General features: G+C 39.8%; 1 protein-coding gene across 2 annotated transcripts in view; it reads left to right on the top strand.

Annotated features, from left to right (window-relative positions):
• The window catches only part of KLF12 (Kruppel like factor 12), a 432,669-nt gene extending 423,425 nt beyond the window's left edge, over nt 1-9,244 (top strand). For both annotated transcript variants that reach the window (XM_032592010.1, XM_030311978.1), the window contains one exon: nt 8,165-9,244. In XM_032592010.1, coding sequence (XP_032447901.1) covers nt 8,165-8,346 — 182 coding nt within the window. In that variant the 3' untranslated portion in view covers nt 8,347-9,244. The remainder of the gene's footprint in view (nt 1-8,164) is intronic.
• Nucleotides 9,245-17,446: the final 8,202 nt, after the last annotated feature.

Genomic DNA, 17,446 nt, shown 5'->3' with positions numbered 1-17,446 from the left:
CCTGCCCCACATGTGCTGCCTCTCAAAAACAGATGAACATTAAACAACAACAAAAAAAGCCCTGTGAGCTCTAGTATCCGATTCCCAGAATTCAAATCCTACCTCTATCACATACCAACTCGGGGTGAAATGGAGTTGGTTACTGCAAAGCGTACATCCGTAAAGCTCTTAGAACAAAGTGCTGTGTGTGGAAAGTGCTATATGCTTTGGCAAATATTGTTTTCATCAAAGATACGCGTTATGGAATTGCATGGGGAAGAAAGAACAAATCCACTTTGTCTCATTTACGCATAATGAAAAAAGACGGTTAATTCAGTCCAGACAATTCAGTGGGGCAGAGACTAACATTGATTACGTGTTTAATTGAATTGACAAGATCAAATGGATCGAACAAATTATAAAATACTAAATTATAAGATACTACATTGTTCTGTTCGTAGTTTTATAATTAAAATGTTAGGAAAATCAAGATCAAGATTGGCATCCAATTACCAGAAAACTCTTCTTTTTTTTTTTTTTTTTTGAAACATAGCAAACAGGATCTATTTTTAACTTTATAATTTATATTTCCTAGCAAAAACAGAAAAACCTTGAATTTCATAACTATAAAATTAAATATTTTATTGAGCACCTGTCATTTCTCAGGCACATGCCACGTGTACTTTTAGTTTCCCAAGTATAGGAACAGTGTTTCCATTTTACAGATGGGGAGACGATGTTTCAGAAAGCCCAACGCTCTAGCCTGAGATCTGATTGCAGATCGATGACTGAGCCAGCATCTGACCAGGCTTTCTGCCGGATTTCAAAGCCTATGCTATTTCAGGCCACCTTAACACCACCAATAAGGAAGGCAGCCTGGTCCAGCCTGAGGACAAGTCAAGAGCTTTGTAATCTCAGCTCCAGGTTTCTGTTTCCTCATTTTAAAAGCACCTAATTTCCTCCCAGATCTAAAATTGTGTGAACTTTTATGAACTAAGGTAATAGAAACCAGAAGACAAGATAGGAATCTTGATTCTGCTCCCCCTCCCCCCCGCCCCCCATCATATGCAAATACCATTCCTCAAGTGAAACAGATTGTCACAGCAAATATGTTGAGCCTTGAGTGTAATGAAGCTCATTTGTCAGCGTCTGGGGCCCCATAACTTCATAAAAGTTAAACAGGGACACATTTCAGAAATGCACTTCTGAACTGAGAAAAAAAAAAAAAAATGCCTGTGCTTCCTGCTGCAAAAGGTGTTCCTTTTCAGTTGCTTGAGAAAATAGCAGAGAGTAGCTGATGTGAGAACATGGGTGTTTTGTTTGACCCAGACTTTTCAAACTGCACATTCCTCTTATGTGTATTGCTTACACGTCATTTTAATATGAAAGGGCACCTGTCTTTTGTCTCAGTACACATTTACCTTTCAGCATTTCAGATGGGAAGATGGGAGGTACCTGAAAAAGTTATTTTTGTTTCGTGGGTTTTGGGAATCCATTCAAGACCTGGTGTTTTCTTTAGACTTTATTATGCTTCTGCTGGGTAAATGTCATGGAAGTGCATTTAGTGACTCTTAATCCTTTTCTTTAACCAAAATTGAAAGAGACAGGGGTTCTCATAATAAATCAGTTTGTTGACTGTTTCAAGAAGAAAACCCTGACGTGAGTTTTCATTTTCTCTGGACACTTAATTAGACTTCTGTTTAAATAACGCCTGTGAATACACACACACACGCACACACACGCATATAAAATTGTATTTAGCTTGAACTCTGAAAGCGGAGTTAAAAAGAGTGTTTCATAACAAAACTTAACAAACCCCCTTCCTTGTTCTTTTTTTTTTTTTTCTCTCTGTTTACTCTTTATAGGACTGTTCCACTTTAAAAAATAGAAGCTTTTTTGCTATTCGTTTTGGTTAACATTTTCCTTTTTCAGAGGTTTTCATAGTTTAGTCCAGGTTTTTTAAACAACAGAGGAGGACGGATTGTGCTCAGAAATAGCCGCATTCTTTTTTTTCAAATACAAAGTGTGGAAATGGCTTGGATTTGTCATGGGACATGGAGAACTTCACGCTTCAGAACTGAAGACCTGAAAGTTAGTAAACTCCCCAAGGTATGGCATGGGATTAAGCTACCAATTAATTACCTAGTTCATGTCCTTCAGTTTTTCTTAAACATTAGTAGCTTAATGTCTCAACTTAGCAAAGAAAAATCATCTAAACTATGACTTATTGGTAATGACATGTACCATGTCATTTTCTGTCATTTCATTATTTCGTGGGATGAGGAGAAGAAACAAAAATCACAGGTGATCTGATGGTGGAATCAAAACTTACAGGTTTTTTTTTTTTTTTTGAAAAATATTAACTATTCTTTCAGAGATTTTGCCACTAGGGATTCAAAGTGTACTTGTGAGTTAGACAAAAGAAGGAAGAAGGTGGGCATGCTGTTTTTCTTTTTAGCTTATTTCTAGAGAAAACAGTTTTGAATAACACATTTGCAGAAATCTAATTCAAATGAGTGTAAGGACAGTTCACGATTCCTGAAGAAATTACTGGAAATCATGTTTACTCTCCCCATCATCCTCCCGATGCACAGCAGCTGTGTACAATAGAAGCATAGACCCAGGGAGATGCCTGACTCCTTTCATTGTCCAAGCCAACGCTTTCCATAGGAAAATTGTCGTGGGACATACACTCCCTATTCTGTGCCTACCACTAACTTCTTAGTAAATTTAGTTTTCTACTTTCCAGCAAGATTTTGGAGGAAAGAAGACAGGATGGAAGAAAGATTCTGTCTGTTCATTATATCCTTTCAGGGCTCATGTCTGCATGCTACAATATATCTTACAAACGTATTTATCATTTTAATAAGCTTTTCCTCACATCATGAAGTTTCTGTTACCCTAATTTGCTTACAAGATTGTATCCTTTAAATTGCTTCAAAGCACAAGCATAAAATAAAACACAGAGTTTAATACAATGCAGTGGCCACTAAAATTGTTCTTGTATCCACTTCTGGAACTGACTAGTCCAAAAAGAACATTTATTGATTTTGTTTTTAATAAAATGCTAGGCCCTGGGCAGGTATAATCAAAACCTAGGTCTCTCTCTCTCCCTCTCTCCCTCCCTCTCTCTTTTGCTAATATATATGAGTTTTGTTCTTATGGGTTTAAATATAATTTATTGTCAAGTTAGCTAACATACAGTGTATACAATGTGCTCTTGGTTTGGGGGGTAGATTCCCGTGATTCATCGCTTGCATACAACACCCAGTGCTTATCCCAACAAATGCCCTCCTCAGTGCCCATCACCCATTTTCCCCTCCCCCCACCCCCGCATCAACCCTCAGTTTGTTCTCTGTACTTAAGAGTCTCTTATGGGGCGCCTGGGTGGCGCAGTCGGTTAAGCGTCCGACTTCAGCCAGGTCACGATCTCGTGGTCCGTGAGTTCGAGCCCCGCGTCAGGCTCTGGGCTGATGGCTCAGAGCCTGGAGCCTGTTTCCGATTCTGTGTCTCCCTCTCTCTCTGCCCCTCCCCCGTTCATGCTCTGTCTCTCTCTGTCCCAAAAATAAATAAACGTTGAAAAAAAAATTAAAAAAAAAAAAAAGAGTCTCTTATGAAAACCTAGGTCTCTGGAGTGAAGAGCAGAAGCCAGCTCTCTGCCTGATCAGAACAGCCATCTCCTCTTCTCACCCCGTATAGCTCAGCCTCTTTTTTTTTTCCTTTTTATTGTTTTCTTTTTCCCTTCTGTTTTTTTTTTTAAGCATGGAGAGAAAATACTCAAACTCTAATTTTATTAATGAGGCAATAGGGGCAAAGAATATTATGCTTAAGTTTTCATGGATATTAAAAAGAAAGTATACCTTTTTATAAGAAATTTTCAAGAAAAAACTCACTTATTGCTCAGACAATTAAGTTTACTATTTTCTGATACACTTTCTCCCTCCCCACTGCCGAGTAGAGAAGGTTTGCATTCTTCATTATATGCCTTCATTCATCACCTAGCCCTTAAGAACTTAAAAACCTTTATCATTTTCATTGGTTTTTCTTCAAGAGTAGGGACATGTCTGCCTCTTGTACTTTTGAGACCTTTTCCATGACTTCCTTTTTCTTTTTGAGATACAGTTGGCATATAATATTAAACCAGTTTCAGGTATACAACATGATTCGATATTTTTATATGTTGTGAAGGTATCACTACGGTAAGTGTAGTTAACATCTATCAACACAGAGATACAGATGGTTTTTTTGCATGACAAGAACTTTTCATTAAGATCTACTCTCTTAGCAACTTTGAAATATATAATACAGTATTCTAACTACAGTCACCTGCTGTTCCATTACATCCCCATGACATATTTTTTCTATAACTGGACATTTGTGCCTTTTGACTCACTGCACCCATTTCACCCAGCCTTGTCTTTCATGATCACTGATTGTGCTTTGATTCCACCTCACAGAATACTTCTCAGATTTTGCAAAGTTTTCCTGCTCCAAGTCTGTGGGCTTACAGAAATCCTTGCTACCAGTTACTGCCTTCCCCAGTTATTTTAGGCCCCACCCCCTAAAATAGCCATGTCAGGAACGATGCCAAACAGCTAAGCTACTTTCTGATCCTTCCCTATCAGTGTTTTCTCCCCCAGACTCAGTAGCTAGTCATAGAAACTCATCATGGTTCACAATGGCCTTGTAAGACGACTGTAGTGAAAGGGATTGGAGAGGAGCCTCCATCATCATGTAGAATCACTGTTCTATACTGTAGAATCTCTGTAAAGTTTACAGAGACATGCCTGACCCTACCCCATCCTGACTCTCATAGGAAGACCCTCCTCATTTTTTAATGAGCAGAAAAGACCCTAACGATATTTTTAAATCTCAGATTGGATTGGGTGAGCCTTTTCAGAGAGTCACTCAATCCAGAACTCTCAGAGTATGTGGTGTGAAATATCATGTGTTTATTACTGAGTGTGCTGTTAGAATTTTAGTTGGGGTCCTTAATGGAGAGTGATTATTCTATAGCCAAAATAGTCCCTCACCCACCCATCCCAAATTAACAGTGTGTATTATATACCCCAAGTCAGTAAGTTAATGTAATCAGGAAGCCTACGCAAAGTTCAGGTGCCTTCCTAACATCAACGATCAGTGAACTTTGTGTAAAGGGCCAGATAGTAAATATTCTAAGCATTTCAGGCCTAGATGCTTTATTACATTATTCTCTCTTGCAGTGCTCAATTCTGCCATCACTGGAAGACAGCCATAACCAATACGTAGACAAATGAACATGATTTGTGTTCCAATAAAAACTTATTTATGGACACTAAAATTTGAATTGCATGTAATTTTCATGTGCCATGAAATAGTGCTCTTGATTTTTTTCAACCACGTACAAGTGTAAAAACCATTGTAAGCTCAAAGTTTGCACAAAATACAGGCCAAAGACCAGATTTAGCTGGGGAACCACAGTTTACCACCCTCTGCTATAGATTTTCTTTTTTTCTTTTTTTTTTTTTTATAAAATTTTTTTTTTTAACGTTTATTTATTTTTGAGACAGAGAGAGACAGAGCATGAACGGGGGAGGGTCAGAGAGAGGGGACACAGAATCCGAAACAGGCTCCAGGCTCTGAGCTGTCAGCACAGAGCCTGACGCGGGGCTTGAACTCACGGACTGTGAGATCGTGACCTGAGCCGAAGTCGGCCGCTCAACCGACTGAGCCACCCAGACGCCCCTGCTGTAGATTTTCAAGTGTAAAGGACATAAATGCCATAATTCAACAGCCAAAATGAAAGTAAAAGTAAGACTATTATAACTGTGAGGAAGAAATTAGAGAATATGAAGTGCCTACTTTGGAGGTGCAGGGAAGTCCAGAGAGCACCTGAGACAAGAAAGTGTCCCCAAGGCAGGCCATCCAAACCTCTAACATCCCTCCTGAGATGAAATTAGAAGCCCCTGTGTACTCCTTGCCTCTGCTTATTTTCCAGGCTCATCCCAGCTGTGGGCCCTCTTCCCCTCACTCCATCTGGAATGGCAAGGGGAGTCGGACACACATGACCCTTCTCCATCCATCCTTCGATTTAGAAAACACTGTCTTCTTTCCTTCATAACTTTACACTCTCTGTGGCTGGTTCCTGGTGACACAGGAGAGAGCTAAGAAATGCCCGTTGGTGACTGAGTCCGCTAGCCGAGCTCAGTGCCCCAAAGATGGATGTGTTTTTGAAGACATGACTTATATCAAGCTCAGCTCCTTATCACCCATGCTCGTGATATAAATGTCACAAACGTCTAGGGATGGCATGTAAATAAAAGCATGTTAACAGTTGCCAGTGATATACTATGGAGGAGACACTCAATCTTTTCCAGTTAGGGGTTTTGCTGATTTTTATTATTTTAATTTCTGTTCAACTTTGGTCAATAGACACCTGCAAATAAAGATTTTTCTCTCTGTAGGACATCCAGAATGTGTCAGAGGGTAAGGTTTTGGGTTAATCCACTCAGTAGGCTTCTACTTGAAAGGAGTTCTTTCAGAACAACCTGGAGGTTTCTGTGGCCCACAATTCTAGATTTAATGGGTCTGTGCCGTTCACTCACTTCTGAAAGGATCTCCTGATCCTGAAAGGGCCCATAGGGATAGCATTTGTTTCAGGGTTGAGTGAAAAATGTTGGGTCCAGTTCAGGCTAGTTCTCCCATGTAGGTGTCCCTTGTACTCTCATGTACAGAGCCTCATAGTTCTGTGTGTGTGTGTGTGTGTGTGTGTGTGTGTGTGTGTGTGGCAGTTTTGTTGATTCATTCATGAACTTGTCTGATATTTATTCTATCCTTTACCCCAAGGATACTGAAATGGTAGCGGCCTGGTCCTTGACCTCCACGTATTCAGAAACTGGTTGAGGAAAAGGCACCTAAATAAAATCTTTATGATACCTTGTGATAGATGATATAATAGAAGTAAGAAATGAATAATTTGGGAGTTCCTGAGAAAGTAGAACCAACTTTGAGGATGTGACAAAGTTTACATGGGAAAAGAATTCTACATTCCACTGTAACATAGTGAAAAGGGCTGGATTTGGAACCAAACGCTTCTTTTTTTCCGACATTGGGCAAGTTACTTTACTGCATTGAGCCTCAGTTTTCTCATTTGTAAGGTGGGGTTAGTAATACTCACTTTGCATAGGAATCAGCCAAAAACTCCCTTCCCTGTCGTAGGTCCTTTTCACCAAAGACTGTGTGTGGCCAGGAATTCTGTTGACTATTGGATGGAAGGAACAGAAGGAGAGATCACTTTTTGTGGGGTTGCATGGGGACAGGGCATCCATTCTGAGTGAGAGCCAGGAAAAAACACACCTGGGTCAACCATTGTCTCTCTCCCCCTGGGAGTTCGTTTGGACAATGGGTAGTGTATCTTTTCCCAGCAAAGCCTTTGCATATTTTACTGTTCTTACAAGTTGACTGAAGGACCTGGTCAAATTACATACTTCTTCAGACTGCTTTTCACCATGAGTTTCAACACTAAAACCAACTTGATGATTCCTCAGGGCTCGCTGTAATTAAATCACTGAAAAGGGTATTTAAACTTTACACTCTTAGCTATCTAGGATTCCTTTCCAGTAGACAAGCAAAAAGTAGATGGTTTATGAACGATAGGTACTTCATACCTAATTTCTGGGGAGTGGTGGAGTGCTTTACCTTTTAATGAGACTCTGTGCATATTCTCAGTGACTGATAAATGGACATTGTGTCCTGAAACAGCTTTAAACCATCCAAGTGGTATACATTTTGGGAGGAGTATTGAAACAAAACCTAACTAATTACCCTTTATAATTCTTTGTGAGTCCCAGCATTAGAGCCCAATCAACCCTAAGTAGAGACCTAAGATGCCTCTTTAGTCACCCAGTCGAGATGATATCCAGTAGTGATCAGTTTACGCCTTTCCGTATTTTGACCGGAAAGTAACTCCCCGGTAATTGAGGGTGCAAGCGTTAACTAAGTCTGCCAGATGTCCCAACAGGAGAGACGGGATTGAAACCCCCACCTGGCTGACCCCAGACCCGCTGGCAGGATGGTAAGGTTTCCGGACAGAAAGGTTACCAGATGGAAAATCCCCTGAGAGCCGCAGTTGCCCCACTCCTAGTGCTGGCTTGGTTGTTATGGAAAAGTGATGGAGCACCAAAGCGTGTGTCCCTTTTTCTTCCAGGAGAGAAACCCTACAAGTGCACCTGGGAAGGCTGCACCTGGAAGTTCGCGCGTTCGGACGAACTGACAAGGCATTACCGCAAACACACGGGAGTGAAGCCATTCAAGTGTGCGGACTGTGATCGCAGCTTTTCCCGGTCAGATCATTTGGCACTGCACCGCCGGAGGCACATGCTGGTGTGAGGAATGCTACCCGTCCAGCTGAGCGTAAGAGCTGGATCTCTTAGCGGCACCCAATTCAGCAGGGCTGAATCCCCTTCACAGTGTTAACACAAAAGGGCATCACCATCCCACGATGTCTGAAACCAGAGCAGGAAAAAGAAGTAACACTTCTCCTTTCGGTCTGAAGGTAACCCCCATCACGACTACACCAGAAACGTCTTCTCGCTGGCCTGGGAGATCCGTGACACAAATGCTGAAGAGACAGGCATTGTTTCCCGTGCTGTGTACTCTGCCATTTCAAGATGTTTGTAGCTTGTACGTTTTCTGAGCTGTCAGACGTTTTGTTATCGATACCGTAAAGGTCGTCTACCACAAATTGATGGCTAGCGCAAGACCTTTTAAATTTGGATTCTTCTCCCATCATCCCACCCCTTACCCTCTTTTTACTGAAATTTTAGTTACTGTCTCAGTAAGATAGAACACACATCCAATCTGTTACCAGCAAGCAGCATGAAAGTAGAGAAGAAGAAGCCTGTTGGAGAGGTTCCATTACCTGAAAATAAAGGGGCGCTCAGGCAGCCCTTTGCAATAGTGATGACGGCAACTAGATATCACCCGCAACTTGTCATTCTGCCATGCCCTGAAGAAAACCAACATTGAATCTCTCATTTGTTTGTCGTTGATTGTTTTTGTTTTGTTTTGATTCTGTTTTGTTCATCTGTTCGAGCAGAGGGGCAGCGACATTTCAGTTGGAGCCTAGTCTCGGTGTCTGCCCTGGCATGGACTGGCACAGAGGTGTTCTGTAGTTGAATAGGAAGAGCCTGTCTAAAAAACTACTGCCCCACTTCAAATTGCAGTGTTCTGTCACCTAGGCATCATCTCTTCCTGCCCCTAGTATTTGATTACAAGGAATCAGGGGGAAAAAAAAAACAACAAACTTTCTTAGACACACTGGCACCAAGGTAAGAGGTGGGGCTGCTCGGGCAAAGTCAGTGAACATGAAAAATCAGACAAAGCAGAGATGGAATAATGCGCCTCTTGAGGAGAAAAGCAATAATGAATAAAAGGACTTTCCTACAATAACTTCACTGAGGACTCACGTTACCAATTTTCATACTTACTAAAGGGATTGTAAAAAACACCCTAGCATTTTAGATGTCTTGGTTACATTTAGAGCCCTGAGGTAATCTTTCTGCTGTTTGTTGTCCTGCTTGGTTGAGTACCACAATTAAAGATTATGCTCCCCTTTTCTTGTTTGAAAACAGTTATTTGGTGACGAGAAAGGCCAAGGAGGCATAGCAGGGAGTTAACCCTTGGGTTAATGGGTCAGTTCTCCTTGGAACCGAGTCAGTGGAAAGGGAGCGCTCCCCGAGGAAAGCCTGACATGGTGCTAGTTTCCTCACTTGGAGAGCCAAGGCCAAGTGACTCTCCAATAGGTTCTTCTATATAGACTTCATTTTCTAAACTGTGTCGGAACCCAGGGGTTCTGCGCTGGCATCTACAGGGATGTTGAACCCACTCATCCTGTGCTGAGGGTGAGAGGAAGGAGATGATCATCCCGTCAGCCCCCTAAACTCACGAGCCTTTCTTGCAGCTAGCGAAGTACACAGGAAACAAAGCAATACATCACCAACAAGCATTCTTTCAGAAAAATTACCGTATTTTGTTTCTCCACTAAAAGCTGGGTTGTTTGTTTTTTTTTTTTTTTTTTTCAGCTTTATGTGGCTAAGGGGCTTGGTGAAGTTTTTTTGTTATTGTTGTTGTTGTTGTTGTTGTTAAGATTTTTTATAGCTTAGATATAAAAGGTTGCCAGCATAGGCCTTTGCAATATATTTTAATCACCAACACTTGATTTGGGGAATTGCACAAATTAACCTCACAATATTCCTAGCTCATGTTTAAATGTTTGAACATTCTGAAATAATTTCCGGTTGTAGAACTATCCTATTTGGGATCATCTTCTTACTCAGAGAAACTTTAATGATGAAGCAAGAACTATAAACATTGAAACAAGGACAATTCGTGTTGGATGGTATTAAAAGGAATTTGTTTTAAATGTTCAAGCAACAGCATAATGATTTTCAGGTCAAATTCTGTCTTCAAAAATAACGTGCTCTGCATTTTCTGCCAGGTCTGAAAAATTCATCAGGCAATTTCCTTCGAACAAGGGCTGCGATTCTGTTGATAAACAGCTCCTTTTGCTACACAATCTTACTACCCACCAAGCACTGGGTTTTTTGGTTGTTGTTTTTTTGGGTTTGTTTTTTTTTTTTTCTCCTCTTTCGTTCTTTTTTTTCTTTTTTTTCTCTTTTTTTTTTTTTTTTTTTTTTTTTTTTTTACCAACTGGAAAGTTTGTTTGTTTTTTTTTTTTTTTTTTATCTGTACTGTATACAATTCCTACTTCTCATTGCTTGTGACCATTTTGGATACAAAAAGGTTTCTTGCTACACAGCGGCATTGGTTACTGGTCAGTGGCAAAGAACACAGAGAGTGGCCAGCATGGCCTGTGATGTCCTCACTGCCGGTCCTAGAACCTGGTTGGCTGTTAGTAGGTGAATCGTCCAGGCGCAGTGTAGACTTGATTTCACTCTGCCTACTCTCATAAGAGGGGCAATCTTTTCTCTGCGGAGAGATGTCTTGAGAGTGTTACAAGTAGAAATGGTTTTTAGAATTTGTAGAACTGACAGGCAGTGGGAGCTTCCTGAGTGACAGCTTGACTTAAATTTAGCACAGAACTAAATGAGCTGCTCCTCTCTGATCACATCGGAAAGGTTCAGGGAAGTGAGCTTTTTCTCCACCCTCTGAAAGTAGAAACCAGACTGAGATGGAGATGGTAAGTTAACTGATAAAACCTGTCAGCATTATGACATTTCCCCCTTTCGACATAATCGATACTTCTAAAGAGAGATCCGAGCACAAGCAGTGAGTGAGTTGCTGATCTCCCCCTCAGGACGGAAACTTACTTGGGGCTCATCCCGGGACATAGCAAATTCTTCCTGGTGAGTTTCCTACCAGTGTTTCCCCATGGAAAGGAAAGTGATTTGGGAGAGAAGGAATTGGATTTTTAAGTAGGAGTATCTTCAGGCATGGAAAAGCCTCCTCCATTTCATCTATATCCATTCTAGCCTCTTTTAAAAAGCACAGTAGTAGACGATGAGCAACAGACAAGGGGCAGAATCCAAAGGATTTGTCAGTTGCCTAATGAGAAGCATTCTTTGGTTTTAAATTTGGAGCTGTTCAGTTTGCAGTTGGACACATGTGCGTGTTTGAGAACTACACAGACAGCTGGAGTGGCTTGAGGAGCTATAGTAGACTTGACTATCTCTTTGTGGTGTAGAGATGGGAGCTCAAGAGACTTAACATTATTTGAAAGAGTTACAAGTTACTCGGAGGTTTTAATAGATGCCCTCCCCATATTCTGATCATAAGTTGTTAGGAAAAAGATTCATGCTTCCCTATCCACCTCCAGCCCCATCCTGTCAATTATGTGTGGACTCTGAGAAGCCTGCTTGATAACTTGTCTTAAGTTGTATTAAGACATGTAGACGAAAATCCCTAATGGCTTTCCCATAAAGAATGTACTACTGCCTGGCATTACTTCGACAAAACACTATAGGACATTGATTTGCAAAAGCAGTTGACAATAACACAAACTGCATTTTTAAAAAGAGCACTTTTTATTCACTTTAAGTGGAAAATAGGAGGGGAAATTGTGAGGTGGGGAGAAAACCTTACAAAATGCTACAGTGTTTACAAATGCCAGTACTAGGGGATGAGAAAGGCCATTCTCACTCTGGTTGAAATTTGGAACAGCTTATACAAAGATGGTGTTCATTTTTATACAACTTTTTTTAAAACTTCAGACTTTGCCATTTCTGTTTTAAACGTAAATCTAATTCTGCACTTTGAAATCAGTTCATTAGAATAACCTGTATATGGATAAAGATGCAGTATTCCTTATTCTGTACTTTATTTATTTATACTTACCAAAGCTGCAAATGAATAAATCTGGTGAGGTGAGGCCTTCAAATGTATTCCTACGCCTTTGTTATGTGGTTATGACTGCTAAGAAATGTAGCCATGATGTTGTTAGAAAGGTGTCTTAACATTTATAGCGAGGATTGACAGAATTTAAGCAGTGTTAAGAACACCAGCACCCATAATACACTGAGCTATAGTCTTCATGTAAGGGACTGAATGAGAGAGAACTCTCATGTGTCCTTTTGGGCCCAGGAAGCCTTAATACTCATACCGCATAGTCCCGTCTCAGATTTTGCTCTGTACTCACGCCTGTAAATCTAGGAGGTTCTATGTATTCTGTAACTTCGTTGACCAAATCTCTTCCTTCAGTTTTTCTGAGGTAGTGCATCTCATTGAAAAATCTTTCCATTCAATATGCTTTTGTTCTGAAAAGGGGTTTGGTAAGTCACGTCTTCCATATTACATTTCTACTTACCCCCACACTGCCTTCCACTTACCTGTACAGGCACCCCCACCACATACACACCTGTATATGCAGCAGCCAGTGGGCTCGTAAATATCAACAAAGAACTTTTTTAAAAGAATGAATTTGTAATAATCCATGCTGTCTAGAAATGTAAGTTATTTACCTTATTAGGGAATCAGCTTATAATGCTATGTATGACTTTGCCTGCATTTTATAGTTAAGAAGTGTACATAAAAATTAAAAATGCTATATTTTCACAGTTTCATTATAGAGTAATGTCTGTTTAGCGACCCATGTCCATTGGTACTTTAAATATGCTGAATACTGTGCAGTTGCAATAGAAATTCAGATTTTCGTAAGAAAATGACATAGGAGGATACTGCATCTTTAAAAAAAAAATAGAGTGAAAATATTTTGCTGTATTCGTAAACGTATGTGATAGTGGAAAAGTATTTTCAAACTCACAAATTTTACAGAGGTTGTAAATAGTTTGATGAAGTATGTTGGGAAAAAAGAGCTTCTAGTTTTCATCACAATAAAAAAAAAAGAAACTTGTTCAGATATGCCTTGTATATCGTACAATTAGCAATATTGCCATGGGAACTGTGTTCCACTGTGTCAGAGCACATTCTTTGTGCTCTGACCAAATGGAGTGGTCACTTGTCTCAATTTAGCCAGGACGGTTTAAAACACAGTGAAGTCATTTTAAGTTGCAGACAACTGATTCCAAATTCAAAATGTCTTTGCCTGAAGAGGAGAAAATAGCCGCATAGGATTTTACTTGTGCTAAAGAGAAGCATCTAGCAATTATTCTCTTTTCTCAATTATCTTCCTCCTCAGTGAACTAGTTTTTGATACCAAACAAAAAGCAAAAAAGCAAAACAACTATAAGGTGTTGGCTGATTCTTGTTTAATTCCAGAGGGAATGAATACTTCTAAGAGTAGCTACATGTTGACAAGATGAAGTGCTATGGATATGGCCACATGTTCAACGAATCTGTACTGGCAACAGGAATAAGCTAATGCCCATTTTCAGAAATGAATTAAAAGCTGAAAGTGCCTGTCAATAGACATTATGACCAATGAGATATTCCTATGCTTTTACACAGCAATAATTCTTCATTAGACCGGGTCTTTCCTCCACATTTGGGAAACACACGCACACACACACACACAGAATAAATATATGCACATCGTAAATTGAACAGGTTCTAACACCCACGAAAATTCTTTTGTGATTTTTAAATATACCCAATCTTGTTTTACGCTAGTATTTCTTAATTTAATCTTACAGAATGTAAGAATGCAAATCTGAACATTAAGGTTATCTTCAACGTACACTCTGGAATATGGCAATTATAATCTTAAGGTAAAAACTTCACTGATTCGCCCCAAACTTGCAAAGCACTGTGTGTAGCTCAAAAGGTTTTGCTCAGTTAACAAAAGTCAAATTATGTAGAGCAAAACACTGGAGATACTTGTTTGTTTTACTTTATTTTGTCGACTAATATCAAATGCACAAATTCATCTTTACATCTCTTCATTTTCTCTTTCCCTAGTATTTTCTGTTATCCTACAAGAACCATTTTGGAATGAATATCGACACAATCATTTCTCTCTAAACAAGTCTGAAGACTGCTGACAGTAAGCCTAGCTTTGACCAAGGTTTGCAGTTAGTCCTGGAAATTACCAGATTTACATTCAGAACTTGCCTACTTTTTCCTGTAATTATTTTACTGCTAGAAGTGGAGTCATGAATAGAAATATACAATGAGATTATACGAATAGACAAGAGCCCTGGAAATTCTCCAGCCTTACCATCTCAGAGCACAAATCCACCCAAACAAGCTATTGAGGGCTATCAGCAAAATTATACTCTTTCAGAGCCAAACATTTGGTAGGAGCAATTTTAAAAAATATAACTGTGATTAAACACTCAGGCTTTAGACAGTGAAGGCTACCACGATGGACAGTGGTCTACATATTTCTCCAGAACCAGACCGCAGGCCTAGAAAACCATTCACTATTTCCTTCTCTAAGTTACAGAAAGAACAAAAAGGAGAAGGAAATGTGCCAGGATAGGGTGTAAAAGAACCAATTAAGTGTCCAAGGAAAGCTGCTGGGTTCTGAAATCTCGCTGAAGTCAAATCTTCTAACTGGGCTGTTTGCTACAAGTTGTCTCAAAGTACTGAATGAAGTTGAAAGGTCAAAAATTCAGCAAACCTTGGAAACAATAGCTGTCCTTTACTAAACCGTTACTATCCACCAAGCATTCTACTAGGCAATTTTTGGACATGTTGCCTCTATTCCGTAAACAGGTCTACATTTTATAGTTGGGCAAATGGGGCACAGAGAGTGGCTGAGTCATTTGCAAACACAGAAATAGTGAACAGCAGAGTGGGAATGTGAAGCTACCTGTCTCTAGTCTGAAGGCCGTGTTCTTCCGACTGCACCACACTGCAGGTGGCTTCCCTGCAGCCAAGTTTTCATATTTCTGACTCTGAAGTAGTTTTATGGCTGTGTAGTCCTATTTTCCAAGTAAGATACAGCACATGATATGACAGTGGTACCTAATATCTGAAATCAGGCTTCTCCTGGGAAGTCCTGCATTAAAGATCATTATAAACCAACAGCAATGATCAGCTGTCTCCCTGAATTTGTCACTTTCCTCTGAAATGTTTGGCCTAGAGATCCCAAATCCTGAAAACTCTCCCCTACTTGGTAGCATTTTAGCCAGAGTGGGTTTTCTCAAGTCTATGTATTTATTTGTAGGTATAGTAAAAGACTTTCCGCCTGTAGACCTTCTAGAATCTGCTTAAATTGCTTTTGAAATGTACACCTCCATAGAACTCGTGAATATCAGCCCACTCTTGGCAGTTGTTAACGGGGCGGCAATCACAAACATTCAGATGACAAGCAAGGAGAGAGAACGAATAGGTCCTTTTCAGATTTCTCACCTGAAAGTACCACCTTGGAATGTTTTAAATAATCATATGAATAATTTGTTTATGGTATTGTTAGTTTAATTGAATTTTATGTGAGAAGCTGTCCAACATCAGAGAAATCAACCGCCACCCCTTTTCTGTGTAGAACAAGGTCTTTGACAGTATTGATCCATGGAAGCACTAATGGGCTTAGAAAACATTAAGAGAATGTCATTTCTCATGGTGTTTCTTTTTTCTGAAAATGAATCCCCTGAATTATGATCTTTCTCCCTGTTACTTGGCTGAGGGAAGAGATAAAACCTGTATAAACAAATTCCCTTCCGTGCTGAAAGCAAGTGTTCTGTGTGCACAAGCCACTGCGGGAAGGGGCTCTCTTCTCCGTTAATTGGGTTTCACAAGCAACAATTTCTCAACAACAAAACCACAACTTTAAGTGAGTTGAAAAGAGATGAATAGTGGTAATAGTCACATCAGTACTTTTTTTTTTCTTTCTTTCTGGGTTTCATCTCTAGAAATTTTAGATGTTTGGGACAATAGAGTCTGCCCTTTGTGCAAAGCAAGAACCAGACTCTGTGAATTATACCTTGCTTTTACCAAAGCAGGCCTACCAAGACGTTCACAGAGATTCATTTTTGGTGAAAAATGAGGGTGCATAGGAGGGTAGAATTTGGGTCATTCTAGTAAAAGTGCTCAGGTAATCAAAAAGTAAGACATTTTAGGGACACACCGACATCTTCCCCTTGCTAATTTCGTGCTCCAAAGATACAGTGTAAAACCTTATAGAAAATGCTTTCTCCTTACTTGTGTTTCTAGTTTTCCTATGGCAGAGTTTTTTAATTACACCCAGACTGCAGTATATATTTTGTTCCTCAGGCTTCATCATGTTGGATGGGTATTGTTGAACTGGGGCACTGGTGCCTATATTCAAGGCTCTTTCCTATCAACTTGTCTGTCCACAATTTGTTGTGTTTAAAAATTCATTTAAAAAAAATCACCATCCCCCCCCCCCCGACCCCTCGCAGAACGGTAGTTGTATTGTTTTGTCCATGTCTATGTGGGACACGTTGCATCCCATGGCAAACCAACTCTCTGTGGATGTGAGATAACTACTTACAAAACCAGCTTGAAAACATCGTCTTACGTATTATGTCATCCTGCATCATAATGCAATTATGTGTATCATAACATGCTCATTTTAAAAAAGAGAAACCAGCAAATTCATGTTTGTCCATTGAAGAATGTACTCAGAACTTTCTGTGTTGTGAAACGATGAGAACAGACCACCTTTAAGATACCCACCTGCCACTTAAAATGACTTAGTTATAATTAGTAGTAGTCTAGACATTGCTCTTGGTGTGTGGGGGTCAGTTCAAACGTCATATTCTTTTAAATAAATCTCTCACTCGTATTTGAAAAATATATGGGAATAAAGAAAAATATCATCTTTGGCCAAATCAAGCAGGCATCTTTTTCCTTTTCCTTGACACTTAGCTCATTATACATGATGACTGGATCACAAGATCCATCTGTGTAAAAATACAAAAACATCCTTTGGTTTACAAAACAGTTATTCTAGGCTTGAAGCCTCTGAACAGCAAATTGAATAGATGTGCTGCGTCTGACTCACTTTACAGATGTAATTTTACAAAAGACTCTCGGGTCCCTGACCCCAGAGAGTTACAATGCCCAGAGGAGGTCCTACGCATTAAAGGATAAAACCCCCCAATGA

This window comes from Lynx canadensis, chromosome A1, assembly GCF_007474595.2.
Source record: "Lynx canadensis isolate LIC74 chromosome A1, mLynCan4.pri.v2, whole genome shotgun sequence".
Taxonomy (NCBI): Eukaryota; Metazoa; Chordata; class Mammalia; order Carnivora; family Felidae; genus Lynx; species Lynx canadensis.
This window is presented reverse-complemented; position numbering and strand designations above follow the sequence as displayed.